The sequence below is a fragment of the Lepus europaeus genome, chromosome 7 (assembly GCF_033115175.1).
Source record: "Lepus europaeus isolate LE1 chromosome 7, mLepTim1.pri, whole genome shotgun sequence".
In the NCBI taxonomy this organism is placed as follows: Eukaryota; Metazoa; Chordata; class Mammalia; order Lagomorpha; family Leporidae; genus Lepus; species Lepus europaeus.
In genome coordinates, this window is record NC_084833.1 from 47,979,082 (window position 1) to 47,996,088 (window position 17,007).

The window sequence follows — 17,007 nt, forward strand, 5'->3', positions numbered from 1 at the left end:
CTCTCAAATAAATTTTTGAAAAGGACAGAAATTAAAATGCTAGGGCTCTGTGAGACTTTGGATTATTGTTTCCAACTATTGCTCCCTCCTGCAATAGGATCACGTACCCCCACCCAGTGTCACATGATTTAGGGAACATCCTGTAGGATTTACACATCCCCTCCTCACTGACCTGGGCTCTGACCTGTGCTTTAGCCAGTGGAATTTTAAGTGGACCTAAGGCAGCCGGCCAAGTTGAGCTTAAGTCTTAAATACTATGACATGGTTTGGCTTGGGGTCTCTCATGTCCCTCCTAGCACCCAGAGACAGCTCCTAGGAATTCCTAGGCCAGCAACAGGAAGGTATACAGAGCCAAGCCCAGCCACAGTGCAACCTGGCCAAGCCAGCCTAGCCTAGCCACGTCTAGATGCAATCAACCCTTACAGCTCGCATAACGCCAACAAGAAATAAATATTTGTTGCTGCAATCTGTTAAGGTATTGGAGTTGTGCTATTTCTTAGTAAAACTAACAGGCTTTTAAAATATCAAATACTGGACTTTATTATTTCTCACTGCCAAAAAATATTTTTAAATTTATGATAAAAATTTTATAATAAGGGAATCTAGTATAATATTCTGGATCAAAAATGCAAAATCCAATTAAATACCTATACTATGTGTTTATTTTCCATTTTATGATAAGATTTATTGCAATAACTTAAATAATCACTAAAAATAACATGTAAACTTTGAAAACATACCTCATTCATTACATGTTCCCTCATTCTAAGTCTTTCTTCTTCCATTTCTATCATATCATCCTCTTCATTTTTGGGGTCGTACACTTTCTCCAACTGAAATGAAAATTTCAAAACCAACATGAAAGAAAAGAAGGCACCAGAAGGAAGAGAGGGAACAAGAACGAGTACTTAATAAACTCATTTACCTCTTTTGTAAACAGGGCTTCTAATTCTTGTTCATCCAGGAACCCATCATTATTGACATCTAAAGTTTAAGAGTTACAAATGCAAAAATAGATTTTAAGGCCTTAGAAAATAAATAATTCACATGCAGTTATTTATAAATGGTTTGCAAAAGTGGTATTGACATGAGAGATCAGTACATATGCTACAGAAAAAGGCTCTTTTTTTTTATGAAGCTTCTGAGCAGCCTGAGTCAACTCTAAATTTATTTATAAATCTGAAGTATTTTTCTACAAATATATAAAGCAAATATTCTACCAGTAAAGTAAATGCTAATATTGCATTAAAAAGCCTGATAGATATAACCTAGCTGGTCAGAGAACTCCCTTAAGTTTACAAAGATCCTCGCAGTAAGTCATATAATAACTCAACAGGAAAAGCCGTACACAAACACAGATACTGACCTGAATTATCTTAAGCCATACAGACTACCTTAATATCTAGAGATAAGCTCTAAGCACCTACTAGCAGGAGGGTTCAATAAGAAATCCTGTCGGAAATCAGTTGATCAATGCAAATATAATTTTCAAACAGCAGAAACGGGCATTAATAATTGTATCAAATCTGTTACCATGTAATTTGAAAAATGTCTTGGGGTCAAAGTCATTGGGATCCAATCCATCAGCCTCTTCCCATACCTCTTTTAGTTGATCTTTGCTCCCCTGTGAACCAATTTTAAAAAATTGCTCAAAACAAAATATAATCCATGTGTATAGACTCAAAATAAAATACAAATTTGAGGAAAGTGGCAGAATTCAGAATCAAGACTTAAGTACTAATAACTTATGGGAAAAGTCTGCTATTGGCACAAAGAAGTATCTCCATCTAAAGTCACAATCCTTACTGGATGATTGACTTTGGGATGATTTTCATGCTTTTTCTTCATTTCTTCAAATTTAGATTCTTCTTCTTTTCTCTTTTCTTCATCCAGTGTTTTTAAATATTCTCTCCTTTCATGTTCCTTCATCATTTCATACTTTTTAAATTCTTCATGCCGAGTCTTATCATAGTTCTCCAAATCAGTTGTCGCCTAGAACACAATTATCCATTTAAAGTAAATAAAAAGATGTATTTCAAAATACGAATACAAATAAGGCTCTTCTTGAATACAGCACACTCTCTAACAGGAGGTAGGATAGGAGAGCAAAATACACTGGAATAGAAGAGCAAAAATATAATTCCACCATTATATTTTAGCCATTATTATGCCAGAGATGTAGGCACTGAAATAAACTAAAAGTTCAAAGCTAGTTTCAACGTTATGAAGTTCCCTATAAGCAAATAATACAAAACAAAACTTGCTTTTAAAAAGAGGAAGGAAGGGGATGTATGAAAACTGCATTGTATAGAAAGCTAGAATGGTTGCCAGCCATTGAACCGTACCTCATAACTGCCAGACTAGAACCTCGAGTTTGGTAACTCTGTTCTTCCGTGATACAAGAGAGGTGCCCAAACTCTCATCTACAATTCCTGAAACCATCGGCCTGATCTAGCATCAGCTGTTGTGAGCATTTGGGAAGTGAACTGGCAGATGGAAGATTCTCTCTCTCTCTCTGCCTTTCAAATAAATCAAATAAGTAAATAAAAATTAAAAATAAAATAAAACCCCTGAAGCCAGATGTGCTTAAGAATTTTCTAAATATTGTATTTATTTTTATTTATTTTATTTGAGAGACAATGAGAGAGAAAAAGAGAGCTCCCATTCATTGATTCACTCTCCAAATACCCAATAGCCAGGGCTGGGCCAGGCCAAAACTAAGAGCTAGGAACTCAACCTGGGACTCTATCCGGGAGCAGGAATCCAACTACTTGGGCCATCACCTGCTGCCTCTCGGGGTACACACTAGCAGGAAGCTGGAATCAGGAGCAGAGCTTGGACTTGAACTCAGGTACTCTGACATGGGATCCAGCATCCCAAGTGGCATCTTAACTGCCCACCAAATGCCTGTCCCAGAATTTTCTAGATTTTTAGGAAGGAAATATGGCATATATGCCATTCTATGGAACATCTTCGTGGTATCTATAATAAGACAAATTAATATTTCTTTAACAAAAATCTATAAATACACTATGTAATCTAAATAAAATCTAAAAATAGCATTACTATAATTGGTTAGTTCAGGTCAAGTTTCATTTTTGAGATTTTGGAATTTTTGATAAGGAATAGTAAACCTGTATGTCTACATTAATGTCTCTACTAGTAAGAGTCAAGCTATCTCCCTTTAAAAATATTGGAGAGACTATCCAAAAGTTATACTTCCACTTCACTGAGTTGACCTGTCATATTGCAAAACCTCAAAAATACAATAAAGACATTTGGCATTACTCTCACCGCTTTGATTAGCATATCTAAATCTTTGGATTCAAACTTGTCAGGATTCATGTGGTTTAGGTGATCAAATTGTCTTAAAAGAGCTTGGTGGTCCATGCCTACATCTGAAAGAAAATGAAAAAAATTGTAAGCCATCAGTTACTAGATGCTCGAAACATTAATCAAAATGACACATGAGTAAAAGTATTCATATTTATTCCCTAGGATTGTATGAGAAAATGTAAACTTTTACAATAAGAGTTCATATTTCCTTTTCAAAAACTGTTTAAATTACATTGTTATTCTAGGCAAAGGTAATGTCCTAGAATCTAGAATGGAATACAATTTAGTAAGCATATTTTAATGTTGGATACAGAAAAGCTAGTTGACCCTGCTTTATCTGTATACTGCTGCAATGAATCCTTTATGGAACAATAAAAATCTAACTCAGATACAAACAAATTCATTTGCAGTTTGACTTAAAGAAATATCAATTGCTTGTCTTTGAAAACACTTTGTAGAAACAGGCTACAATTTACTACAGTTGAACTGGACTGTCAGTTGTATTATAGACCTGAGCAAATGGGTACATGTGACAACATTATTAGAAGTCAGGGTTTGCGCTTAGAAAGAAAGAATGCACAAACATGGAAGGGTAGAGGGCAAGAAAGAAATCCAAGGAGAGGGATGGGAATAGAACTCTGCGTGGGGCAGGCAACTGGCACAGCAGTCACCCTGGGACATGCACATCCCATGTTGGAATGCATAGTTTGAATCTCAGCTCCTCCACTTCTGATCCAGCTTCCTGCTAATACGCATCCTGGAAGGCAGCAAATGATGGTTCAAAAGTAACTGGATCCCTGCCACCCACGTGGGAAACCATGTTGGAGTTCCAGGCTTCTGGCCTCAACCTGGCCCAGCCCTAGCTGTTGCAGGCATTTGGGGAATGAATCGGCAGATGGAAGCTCTATATCTGTCTTTCAAATAAAATAAAAAGCAAAGCAAATTAAAAAAAAAAAAAGAAGAAGAAGAACTATCTGTATGACATCAGGGTTTCTAAAATATGTACAGGGAAGATGAACATGAGCACATTTCATGTGTATGAGAGTACTTTTTTTTTTAAGATTTATTTATTTATTTATTTGAAAGTCAGAGTTCCACAGAGAGAGGAGAGGAAGAGAGAGAGGGAGAGAGAGAGAGCGAGGTCTTCCATCTGGTTCACTCCCCAGTTGGCTGCAACAACAGCCAGAGCTGTGCCGATCCAAAGCCAGGAGCCAGAAGCTTCTTCTGGGTCTCCACAGCGCTGGCCCCTAAGAGTACTTTTAAAAGTTTGTAGGAGGGGCTGGCTCCATGGAGCAGTAGGTTAATCCTCTGCCTGCAGTGCCCGCATCCGGTTCGAGTCCCAGTTGCCACTCTTCCAATCCAGCTCTCTGCTTTGGCCTAGGAAAGCAGTAGATGATGGCCCAAGTGCTTTGGCCCCTGTATCAACATGGGGAGACCGGGAAGAAGCACCTGGCTGCTGGCTTCAGATCAGCGCAGCTCTGACCATTGCAGCCATCTGGGGAGTGAACCAACGGATGGAAGACTTTTCTCTGTCTCTCCCTCTCACTGTCTGTAACTCTGCCCCTCAAATAAATATACAAAATCTTAAAAAAAAAAAAAAAAAAAAAAAAAAAAGAAATAGCACTCAGAGATAGAGGGGGTAGTTGTGGACTCACACTTCCTCCTCACAAAAAAAAAAAAAAAAGTTTGTGGGAGGGGCCAGCGCTGTGGTACAGTGGGTTAAAGCCCTGGCCTGCAGCACCGCCATCCCATAGGCGCGCGAGTTCTAGTCCCAGCAGCTCCTCTTCCAATCCAGCTCTCTGCTATGACCTAGGAAAGCAGTAGAAGATGCCCCAAGTCCTTGGGCCCCTGCACTCGCATGGGAGATGGGGAGGAAGTTCCTGGCTCCTGGCTCCTGGCTCCTGGCTTCGGATCAGCTCAGCTCTGGCTGTTGCAGCCATTTGGGCAATGAATCAGCAGATGGAAGAACTCTCTCTCTGGCTCTAGATCTCCCTAACTTCAAATAAATCTTTAAAAAAAAAAAAAAAGAGTTTGTGAGAAATTAAGTTAAAGGGTAACATTTGGTTTTGGTGCAAAAAAATGAGATCTATGCATAGTTTTTTCATATTAGCTTCTATCAGTTCTTTTAAAGATTTATTTATTTATTTTGAAAGAGTTACAAAGAGAGGGAGAGACCTTCCATCCGCTGGTTCACTCACCAGACACCACGATAGCCAGTGCTGGGCCAAGCTGAAATCAGGAGCTTCATCTGGGCCTCTGACGTCGGTGGCAGGGTCCCAGACAGTTGGGCCATCTTCTGCTGCTTTTCCTGGGTCATTAGCAGGGAGCGTGAATGGAAAGTGGTGCAGCTGGGACACAAACCAGCACCCATACAGGAAGCAGGTGTCACAGGCAGTGGCTTTACCTGCCATACCACAACACCAGCCCCTCCATTAATTTTTAAAAGCCTCTCATAAACATGGATTTCAAAAGTGTTTTGCCCCTAGGGCTGGCCTTGTGGTGCAGCAGGTTAACGACCTGGCCTGAAGAGCCGGCATCCCATGTGGGCGCAGGTTCTAGTCCTGGCTGCTCTTCCGATCCAGCTCTCTGTTATGGCCTGGGAAAGCAGTAGAAGATGGCCCAAGTCCTTGGGCCCCTGCACCCACGTAGGAGACCCGGAAGAAGCTCCTGGCTCCTGGCTTCGTATTGGCACAGCTCCAGCCATTGTGGCCATCTGGGCAGTGAACCAGCGGATGAAGGACCTCTCTCTGTGTCTCTACCTCTCTCTGTAACTCTCTCAAATAAATAAAATAAATCTTAAAAAAAAAAAAGTGTTTTGCTGCAAACTAAACATCTTTTAATTGCATTTTTCACAAACTTTTCAAAGCATCCTCCTAGGTGCACGTGCATGTGTGTGTATTTGAGTACAGACACGGATATACTTCCCAGCTCAGGCCGATGAAAGTGCAGAAGAGAAAATACACTCCAGTAGCAAGGAGAACTTGGAGCACCAGCCCTTGTTCTATAACATCATTTCCCACTAAAAACAACCAGGGCTCCTCAGAGAAACAGCTGATTCCAGGCCTGAGGCAAAACAGGTAAAGACTAGCCTGGGAACAAATTGTTACGCCAGAAAGCAAACTGCTCAAGTTAGAACAACCAAGTTTCTGGTGAATTCTCAGTATGGCATGGAACTAGGAGTTCGACTTAGGAAAAAAATACATGTGGTAAAACTTAGCCCTGGGGCCAGCATTGTGGCATAGCAGGTTAACCCACTGCCTACAATGTCAGTTTGAGGACCGGTTGCCCCACCTCTGGTCCAGCTCCCTGCTAATGCGCTTGGGGAAGCTGCAGATGATGGTCCAAGTGCTCGGGCCCTACACCCACGTGGGAGACTTGGATGGGGTTCTAGGCTCCTAGCTCTTGCCTAGCCCAGCCCTGGCTGTTGCATCTATTTGGGGAGTGAACCAGAAGAAAGATTCTCTCCTCTCTCTCTTTCTCTCTCTCTCTCTCTCTCTCTGTGTGTGTGTGTACCTCTCTGTAACTTTGTCTTTCAAATAAATAAATAAATCTTAAAAAAAAAAAAAAAAAAACTTGTCCCTAAAGGACATGACCAGACAGTGAAATATATAAAAAGAGGTTACCCTCACTCAAAATAAGAGAAATACATATTATGCCATCTAACAGTACAGTACAACTCCTCAAATTTGATGGCACATACCATTAGCAAGGCTGTGGGAATTTTTGCTGTGGGTATGTGTACTGACACGACCTCTACAGAGGCAAATGTGGCCATATCTACCAAAAATTACAAATACATATACCTTTCGATTTAGCAATTTGACTTGGTAAACTGAGACAGGCTAGAACCAGGACTCATTATACCAGGACCCTCTCAACCTGACATGTATCCGTCTCCAGCTCCAAACCAACCAGGAGCAAGGAGCACCCAGACATTAACAGCAAAAGACCCTCTCCTGCCCCACTGGGTACTCCCCAGCCTGTGTGCATGCCCAGAATAGCCCATTATGACGAACACCTGGTCTTCCCTGAGTGGCAGTAGTGAGAAACACCACCATTTTGAGCATGTCACGTGCAGAAAAGGGACATCAAGCAAGCCAAAGTGTGGTGTGCCAAGGGGTGTGAGCCAGAGCACAGTCATGTGCAGACCACAGCCGAGTGCTCATGGGAACTAGCATGCCTCCCACCCTGTAAAAACCCCTGCCAGGCTCCCCTCTTGGCCCAGCTGGTGGGACTTCTTCCCACTGTACTGTCTCTCTTGTGCTCAAGCATCACCTCCCAATGGCACATACTGGTGTCGTCAATTGATATTTGCAAGTGAGTTGAAGAACCTAGGTAGATTATCCTACTGATAATCGTATATGGATATAGTTATGCACATATAAGATTGTTCACTAGAAATAACCCCAAGGGGCCGGCGCCGTGGTTCATTTGGTTAATCCTCTGCCTGCGGCACCGGCATCCCATAGGGGCACCAGGTTCTAGTCCCGGTTGCTCCTCTTCTGGACCAGATCTCTGCTGTGGCCCGGGAAGGCAGTGGAGGATGGCCCAAGTGCTTGGGCCCTGCACCCCATGGGGGACCAGGAGGAAGCACCTGGCTCCTGGCTTCAGATCAGCATAGCTCCGGCCATAGCAGCCATTTAGGGGGTGAACCAATGTAAATAAGACCTTTCTCTCTGTCTCTCTCTCTCACTGTCTAACTCAATCTGTCAAAAAAAAAAAAAAAAAAGAAAGAACCCAAATGGCCACCAATATGATTAAATAAATTATGTTATATCCATATAATAGAATTCTATGTAGCTATAAAAAATGAATATTGTCAGGGCCAGCACTGTGGCATAGAAGGTTAAACTTCTGCCTGCAGTGCCAGCATCTCATATGGGAACCAATTTGAGTCCCAGCTGTTTCACTTTCAACCCAGCGCCCTGCTAATGTGCCTGGGAAACCAGTGGAAAATTGCCTAAGTGCTTGGGCCCTTGTACCCATGTGGGAGACTCAGAAGAAGCTCCTGGCTCCTGGATTCAGCCTGGCCCAGCCCCAGCCATTGTGGCCACTTGCAGAGTGAACCAGCAGATGGAAGATTCTCTCTCTCCCTCCTTCTCTTTGTATCTCTGCCTTTCAAAAAAATAAATCTTTTAGAAAAAATGAATACTGTCTGTATGTACTAATACAAAAATGTATATTTAATAATATTTAATAATGTATTATTATTATATATTTATATAAAAATATTTAACAAAAATGTATATTAAATGGGGGCCAGTGCTGTGACGCAGCAGGTTAAGCCGCCATCCAGACTGTCGGCATCCCATATGCACTTATATAACTCTTTGGGCCTGGCATTCTTTGTGGCACTAGATCTCTGACAATTTTTCTATTCTATGTACAGGAAATCATTCTAACTAGATTTTCATTTTCTGCTTTTTTTATTTCCTAAGACGTTATATTTCCTATTATAAATTAGTCGCTCACATCCCTTAGTGAAGTTCCTGCGTTTAAGTCATAGCTCTGCTTCCGATTCCATCTCCCCGCTAATGCACATCCTGGGAGGCAGCAGGTGATGGTTCGAGTGGTTGGGTCCCTGCCACCCATGCAGAAGAACTAGATTAAGTTCTGAGCTCTTAGCTATGATCTGGCCCAGCCCCTGCTCTTGCAGGCACTTGGGGAGTGAAGCAGGGGTTCAGAGCTCTCTGCTGTCCTCACCCACTATCTCTCTGCCTTTCAAATAAATAAATGGCTAATTTTAAAACAAATAAATGGGGGCCAGTGCTGTGGCGTAACAGGTGAAGCTGCCACCTACAGTGCCAGCATCCCAGTGGATGGAAGATCTCTCTCTCCCTCTCTGTAACTCTGCCTTCCAAATAAATAAATCTTTTAATAAATAAAATAAATAAATGTCTTAATTTATTACTTTTCAACTATATTTTATTTAAGAGTAATTATTTTTCTTTTGAATGTTATGAATATATTGCCTATTCAAGAAATCAGTTAAATTTTAAAAATTAAGAGATGTGAAATCATTAGTAACATAAAATTTTGACAAGAACATGTCATATGTTAACTGAGCTCAGCAATCAAATATTGAGATTTTCCTACCTTTTCTTTAGCACTTACCTTGAAGGGAATCCAATTTAGCTTTAATCAGCATCCTTAACCTTCCTACTTCTTGTCTTTTCAGTTCATCAAGCTTTGTCCTTACATGATGACTTACTAAATCCAGTTCTTTGCTTAACCTCCCACTCTATCAACAAAATTAATAAATTAATTGTATCTGTAACAATTCATTTTTAGATGAGATGCAACACATTATAGCTAGGGTTTTAATAAATAATAAGTAAATAATGAATAAAATACTTTTGACTGACTTAGATAAATTTATCATTATAAAAAAATTTATTATTATAAAAAAATTTTGGGGAGCCAGCATTGTAGCATAGAGTGTTAAGCTGCTTGAGATACTGGATACCCATTTGGGAGTGTCAGTTCGAGTCCTGGCTGTACCACTTCCAATCCAGCTCCCTGCTAATATGCCTGGGAAGGCAGTAGAAGGTGGCCCAAGTAACTGGGCCCCTGCCACCCATGTGGGAGACCAGGCGGAAATTTCAGGCTCCTGGCTGAGGACTGGCCTAACCCTGGCTGTTGCCACTATTTGGGAACTGAACCAGCAGATGGAAGAAGATCTCTCTCTGTCTCCCTCTGGCTATCACTCTTACTCTAGTTCTCACTCTCTTCTAGTCTCTGACACTGACTTTCAAATAAATAAATAAGTAAATCTTTTTAAAAAAACATTTCTTTCATAAGATATGCTGTTTGTAATTCTGAAAGCATGATGTCTAAATGCCATGTAATTTAGAAAGCATAACTAAACCACAAAGGAGAAACTCAAAAAGTAGTATTAAAAAAATAGTACAACCAGTTGTTTGGCAGTTACTCAAAAAGTTAAACACAGAGTTAGCATACGACCCAGCAATTCCATTCCTAGACATATACCTAAGAGGACTACAGACATACTGATACAACAATCTGAACATACACATTCATGGCAGCATTAGGCCTACCACCCAAAAAAGTAGAAAACATCAAATGGCCACCAACTGAGGAATGAATATATAGGACCATTACGGGGAAATACTATTCAGTCATAAAAAGGAACAGAATCCTGACACATGCAACAACATGGATGAACTTTGAAAACATTATGCTAAGTGAAAGACGGCAGACAGAAGAGACCACATAGTATAGGATTCCATTTATATGAAATGTCCAGATCAAACAAATCCCTTTTCTCAGTTACATCATCAATGCTGGCATAAGCTCTACCAGGGAGACTGACTTTCCACCCTTCCCCACAGCTTCATCCTGGATTCTGTTTGTCCTCTATCCCTCTCTAATATGTTATACACTCATCACATATCCATCCTAACCATCTCTTTCTGGATATGATTTTCTTTGGAGCATTCCTTAACAGTTAGGAATGAGTCTCATCTTATGTGCCCAGGACTTAACACAGTGTCTGGCTTGCTCAAATGCTGTTAATTATTTAATTGCATAATAATTATAATTAAGTAATAATTATTTATTGAATAGCATTTACCTTTAATTCCTCTATGTCTGCTTTTTGGAGCTTTTCTCTGAAATGGTTGTCTGTTTCCAGCACATCAATCACTTGCTTGAGATATTCATCATAATAAAGCCCCGTGTCCTTCAAAGCAAGAATCAAACAATGACGCGTCTGCAAGTTTTTCCTGTGCGAATCTAAAGAGCTCAATCCTGACGAACTGTCTCCAGCAAAATGACACTGAGACCTGTCCGATTTGATGACTTCAACAAAAGGAAAAAGGAATATTTCTCGAAGAGCTTTCTATCTAAACCAACATTGCGTTTAATTACTACATAAAGGTAGACTTCCTATGTGACTTAAGACAATGAGGATTCAAGTCACCATATTAGTTGGTTTCTCTCCATTGCCATCTGTCTCTCCTTTGAATATAACAGTGTTTTCTTGGCTGTTCCATTCTACTCATACATTGGAAATATATTGTGATTAATTCTGTGTACTAACCATAGTAAACAAGCACTGGTTAATGTTAAACAGCATATGCTTGTCCAATACTTTTTTTTACTGCTATTTCAGGAATAGCTCCTGAATGTTCAATTTTATAAGTAATAAACAATAGCGATGTTTAAGTAATGATTGTCTCATTCCACTTCATAAGTTATAACTTCATTTCGCTTCACTTCATTTAGTTGTAATTGTAATCCATTTAGCTACAATTAATCCCGTTTTACTTACTGGTGGCTCTATCTTTGCGCTTTCTACAGGTTGAGTGTTTTGTACTTTTGTCTTGTCTATGTCTATAGGCACAGCTTCAAGGGCAGTGACCAGACAGGTAACCATGAGAACACAATGTTGCGGCAGAATGGTTCTCCAGCGCATCTGAAATAAAAGAATAATTAGAGTAAAATCCCGAAAAGATGTCCTAAAACTATATACACGCATTCCCAGTGTCACATTAAAAATATATTCAATCTTAAAAGGCTTAGTGCAACAAAAAAAATTCTAGGAAAAGGGTAAGAAATCATGGTTTTTTTTTTTTTTACTATAAATATATACCTTTTATAGGGAGGGCAGCAAAGCCAAAGGTACTCCCTGTAAAGACAGTTTAAATGGTAAAGTTAAAAAAGTAACTATGTGCAGGTGAACATCTACTGAGTGTGTGTATAAAGTGTCCCATACTTGTGAAATATGACTAATTTCTGGAAGCCTTCAAAAGAAAGTGGTAACACTGAGAGTCACTGGGAAACAACTGTGGTAAGAGAGGAAGAAGGAAGGCTTTTCATAATTAAACCATACAAACATTTTAAATTTGGACCACATGCACATATTCATCAATAACTACAATTTAAAAATGTAAAGTTTAATTCTCTTCAACAGCAGAGAGGGGCGATTCTGAAGTCCACAGGACTCGAGTCGCCCCATTATGGAGGGCAAAAGTGGCCCCAGAACCCAGAAGAGCTCCCTCAGTGCTTCAGTCCTGCACCTCGCAGGAGGTATTGCAGGAATGGCACACTCAGGTGACCAGCAGGGAGAAGGGCTCTGGACACGCTTTCTTGCCGGTGCGATGTCAGCTGCTTGTTCAGCGCTGGTTCCTAGGAAGACACCACTCACTGTCCTGAGGGTCAGCTCTTCACCGGATGGTGCTGACAATTCACAGGCGTGACACCCAAGACCCTCCTCTCTCTGGTCTCTGGGTGCTGCCCCTCTCAGATGGCAGCTCCCCCTGTTCTCTGGCTGCAGTGTTTGCTTTTTGAGAAGAGAATGTGGAACAAGTCAACATCTTGTCACTCAAGAGTCTGAACTCTCATTTGACTTGGAAGACTTATGCTTCTGTTTCTTTTTTTCTTTCTTCCTTTTCTTATGTTTTTCTTTCTCCTTTTTCTTGCTTTCTTTTTTTTTTTTTTTTTTTTTTTTTTTTTTTTTTTTTGACAGGCAGAGTGGACAGTGAGAGAGGGAGACAGAGAGAAAGGTCTTCCTTTTGCCATTGGTTCACCCTCCAATGGCCGCCGCGGTAGGCGCGCTGCGGCTGGCGCACCGCGCTGATCCGAATGGCAGGAGCCAGGTGCTTCTCCTGGTCTCCCATGGGGTGCAGGGCCCAAGCACTTGGGCCATCCTCCACTGCACTCCCTGGCCACAGCAGAGAGCTGGCCTGGAAGAGGGGCAACTGGGACAGGATCGGTGCCCCGACCGGGACTAGAACCCGGTGTGCTGGCGCCGCAAGGCGGAGGATTAGCCTGTTGAGCCACGGCGCCGGCTTTTTCTTGCATTTCTCTTGACATTCTGAGGAACTGGAGTTGCTCCCTTCTTTGTCTGACGTAGAACCCTCCAAGAACTATTTTGAGTGCTGGATCCTTACATCCTTTTCATGTCTTTTATTCTCCTGAATGACGTCATACATGGGAACTTCATGTGCTAACTTTTGGTTGCCTTTGATAAAGAAAGGACATTCTGTGTCACCCGTTTGGTGATCATAACATTTGCAACATCAACATTGCATCACTTTGACTTCTTTCCCCAGGGGCATCCAAAGTCCTTTAGTTGGTGCATGAGCCAGAAATTCCTGGGCATGTTCATTGCCTGGTACATCCGGTATACAGTCTTCTGGCTTCATCTTATCTTCTTTGATAAGCCCAAGAGAAGGTTTTTCATAATCAGCCAACAAATACCGACAACAGCCCAAACAGTCAAAGAACACTCAGCTCCTCCTGGCAGTGCCAAGAATCCAGGTCTTCACCCCGGTTCAGGACCAGGCAAGCCCCCCACCCACGCATTCCCCAGGAGACGTCTCTGCAGATCAGGCCTGCGTGGCCCCCTCCAGGCATCATGTGATGCTAGCATCCCATACTGGAGTGCCAGTTCAAATCCCAGCTGCTCCACTTCCCATCCAGCTTCCTGTTAATGCACCCAGGAGAGCACTGGATGATGGCTCAAGTATTTGGGCCCCCACCACATGTGCGGGAGACCAGCATGGAATTCCTGGATCCTGGCTTCTGTCTGGCTCAGACCTGGCTGTTGTGAGCACTTGGGAAATGAAGCATGGGATGGAAGACCTGCCTCTCTCTTCCTTTCCCTCACCCTCAACCTTTCCCTCTCCTCTCTCTCTGTTGCTCTGCCTTTCAAATAAATATTTTTTTAAATTCACCCATTTAAAGTATAACATTTTCTAATCTGTAAAGACACTACTTAAAGTTTTGTTCTCAAACTTACAAGATAGGATTATTTGGGAACTTGTCAGAAATGTAAATTTTCAGGCTATACCCAAGACATCTGGGGTTAATCTGGTTTAACAAACTTTCCAGGTGAATCCTATGTGAACTCAAGCCTGAACTCCACTATTACCTAGGAACTAGTACTGTGAGTAAATTTTTTTTAATATTTTATTTATTTATTTGAGAGGTAGAGTTACAGACACCAAGAGGAGAGAGAGAGAAGTCTTCCATCTGCTGGTTCACTCCCCAAATGGCCACAACAGCTGGAGCTGGGCGGATCCAAAGCCAGGAGCCAGGTACTTCTTCCAGGTCTCCCACACAAATGCAGAGGCCCAAGGACTTGGGCCATCTTCTACTGCTTTCCCAGGCAACAGCAGAGAGCTAGATAGGAAGAGGAGCAGCCAGGACTAGAACCGGCGCCCATATAGGATGCCAGAGCCACAGGCGAAGGATTTAACCTACTGTGCCACAGTGACGGCCTGTGAGTAACTGTTGTTCAAAGATGATAGCTCAATAACGCTAAGTTATTTTTGCAAGACTTGTGGAACTTGTGATGGGCTTCTGTACATCACGAATCTCTAATAGGACGGTTTATTTCTCCAAATAATATCGTCACAATATGAATCTCCTCCTCTTCCCCCACAGTTATTTTTCTGACAACTAAGGTTTATATCTATTCATTGTTCATGCCCACATATGTGGGTGTGTTTTTTATTTTTTTGTTGAGATACAATTCATATGCCTTACAATGTCCCCTTTTAAATTGTACAATTCAATGTTTTTTAGTATGTTCTCAAGGCTGTGCAACCATTACTGTTTAATTTTAGAACATTTCTGACCGGCGCCGTGGCTTAACAGGCTAATCCTCCACCTTGCAGCGCCGGCACACAGGGTTCTAGTCCTGGTCGGGGCGCCGGATTCTGTCCCAGTTGCCCCTCTTCCAGGACAGCTCTCTGCTATGGCCCGGGAAGGCAGTGGAGGATGGCCCAGGTCCTTGGGCCCTGCACCCGCATGGGAGACCAGGAGAAGCACCTGGCTCCTGGCTTTGGATCAGCGAGATGCACCGGCCGCAGCAGCCATTGGAGGGTGAACCAACGGCAAAAAGGAAGACCTTTCTCTCTGTCTCTCTCTCTCTCACTATCCACTCTGCCTGTCAAAAAAATTAAAAAAACATTTTTTAGAACATTTCTATCACCCAAACAAGAAACTCCATACCTATCTGCAGTCACATCCCATTCTCTTTCCCCACCCCCTGGCAACCACTCATCTTTCTGTCTGTATATTTTGCCTACTCAAGACATTTAATTCAAATGGAACCACACAAAGTGTGGGTTCTTGTGTCTGCCTTTTTTCACTTTGTTTTTAGGATTCAATCATTTTGTACCAGGCATCAGGAATTTGTTCCTTTTTTTTTTTTTTTTATCACTTTATAGATATTCCATTGTTTGGATACACCACATTTTTATCCATTCCTAAGTTGATGGACATTTGTGTTGTTTCTACTTGTGGGTTATTTTGAACAATGTTGCAGTGAACATTTGTGCTCAAGCTACTATGTTAATATGGTATCCATCCTTTTGGCTATATACCTAGGAATAGAACTGCTGAGTCCATTTGGTAACTCTATGTGTAATATTTGAGAAGCTGACAAACTGTTTTCCAAGGCAACTGTGCCATTTTACTTTCCCACCAGCAGAAGATGAGAGTCTGACTTCTCCACTTCCCCTCAATGGGCTACTGTCATTTCTGCTGCTCCCTCACTCTTCTACTAAGTCTACTGTGAATAAGAAAGCAGGTCAAGAGATGAATGTGCTAGTACATATTAATGTATGTGTGTGTGTGTCCCCTGACACCATCTCAAAACAACAAAGTCACAAAAAGCCTATTGGAACCTACTCTAAAACACTGACTGAATTTACGGCTCACAAATATTTAACTGATCCCTAAGTTCATCATAAATGACAACAAAAACCATCTGTTGAGTATTTGCCATGTACCAAGGAGTATGTTAAATATTTATATATTAATGCAGTTAAATCTTACAATGACCTTCTAAAATCAATACTGTCTTCAATTTAAAGTACTGATACATTTGCTTTTAAAAAGCTTGATCTACTTAAAAATAAATCATATGAGAGATATCCAAGAACACTAATTAGAAAACTACAGTCTTCCTCTCTCAGAGCTACCTCCACCCTGCCCCTGGCTGCTGCTGCAGGAGGTTTTTGACTCAAATAAATCTTGCTTTGCTCGAGAGGAGAGGAGAGGAGAGGAGAGGAGAAGAGAGGAGAGGAGAGGAGAGGAGGGGAGGGGAGGGGAGGGGAGGGGAGGGGAGGGGAGAAGAAAACCACAAAATTTTATGGAGAAACACCTTAAATGTTGTCTTTTAAGGAATTAGAGGCTCATAGTGGATTCAAAGATTCCAAGAGTCAGTATTGTGCAGATCTCACTTCTAAAGCAGATCTGTAGATTCAGTACGATCTCAATCTAAATTCCAATGGGCTTTCCTATGGAACTAAATGACACGGAAGATAAGAGGCCAAGAATAGCGAAAACATTTATGTTACCAAATAGCAAGATTTGTTTTAAAGCCACAGTGGTTGGGATGGTGTGGTATTGATACAGGGGTAGGTAGACCAATAGAGCATATTCAGAGTCCAGAAATGGACCCACATATACATATAGAGAGAGACACCTGATTTATATCAAAGTAGCTCTCCAGAGCCATGCGACTGAGTCAAACATCCATATGAAAAAGTAAAATTTGATCTCTTCCTCACAGACCAAAATAAGTCAAATCTAGATAATATAAGTTCTGTGAACAGCAAACAATAAAATTTCTAGGACATAAGATACTTGGGTTAGGGATAGGCTTCTTAAACAAGACCCCAAAGCTACTAACTA

General features: G+C 41.4%; 1 protein-coding gene and 1 pseudogene across 6 annotated transcripts in view; both read right to left on the reverse strand.

Moving 5' to 3' along the window:
* Positions 1-17,007, reverse strand: part of NUCB2 (nucleobindin 2) — a 56,100-nt gene that overhangs the window by 19,509 nt on the left and 19,584 nt on the right. For all 6 annotated transcript variants that reach the window (XR_009866374.1, XR_009866373.1, XM_062196420.1 and 3 more), the window contains 8 exons: positions 11,630-11,773; positions 10,931-11,038; positions 9,451-9,577; positions 3,295-3,398; positions 1,807-1,992; positions 1,534-1,624; positions 926-984; positions 741-833 (listed from right to left, as the gene is read on the reverse strand). Coding sequence is in view for 4 of the 6 variants with exons in the window: in XM_062196420.1 (XP_062052404.1) it covers positions 741-833; positions 926-984; positions 1,534-1,624; positions 1,807-1,992; positions 3,295-3,398; positions 9,451-9,577; positions 10,931-11,038; positions 11,630-11,773 (912 nt within the window). In the remaining 2 variants the exon portion in view is untranslated. The remainder of the gene's footprint in view (positions 1-740; positions 834-925; positions 985-1,533; positions 1,625-1,806; positions 1,993-3,294; positions 3,399-9,450; positions 9,578-10,930; positions 11,039-11,629; positions 11,774-17,007) is intronic.
* On the reverse strand, positions 12,575-13,565 carry LOC133763737 (retinitis pigmentosa 9 protein-like; annotated as a pseudogene).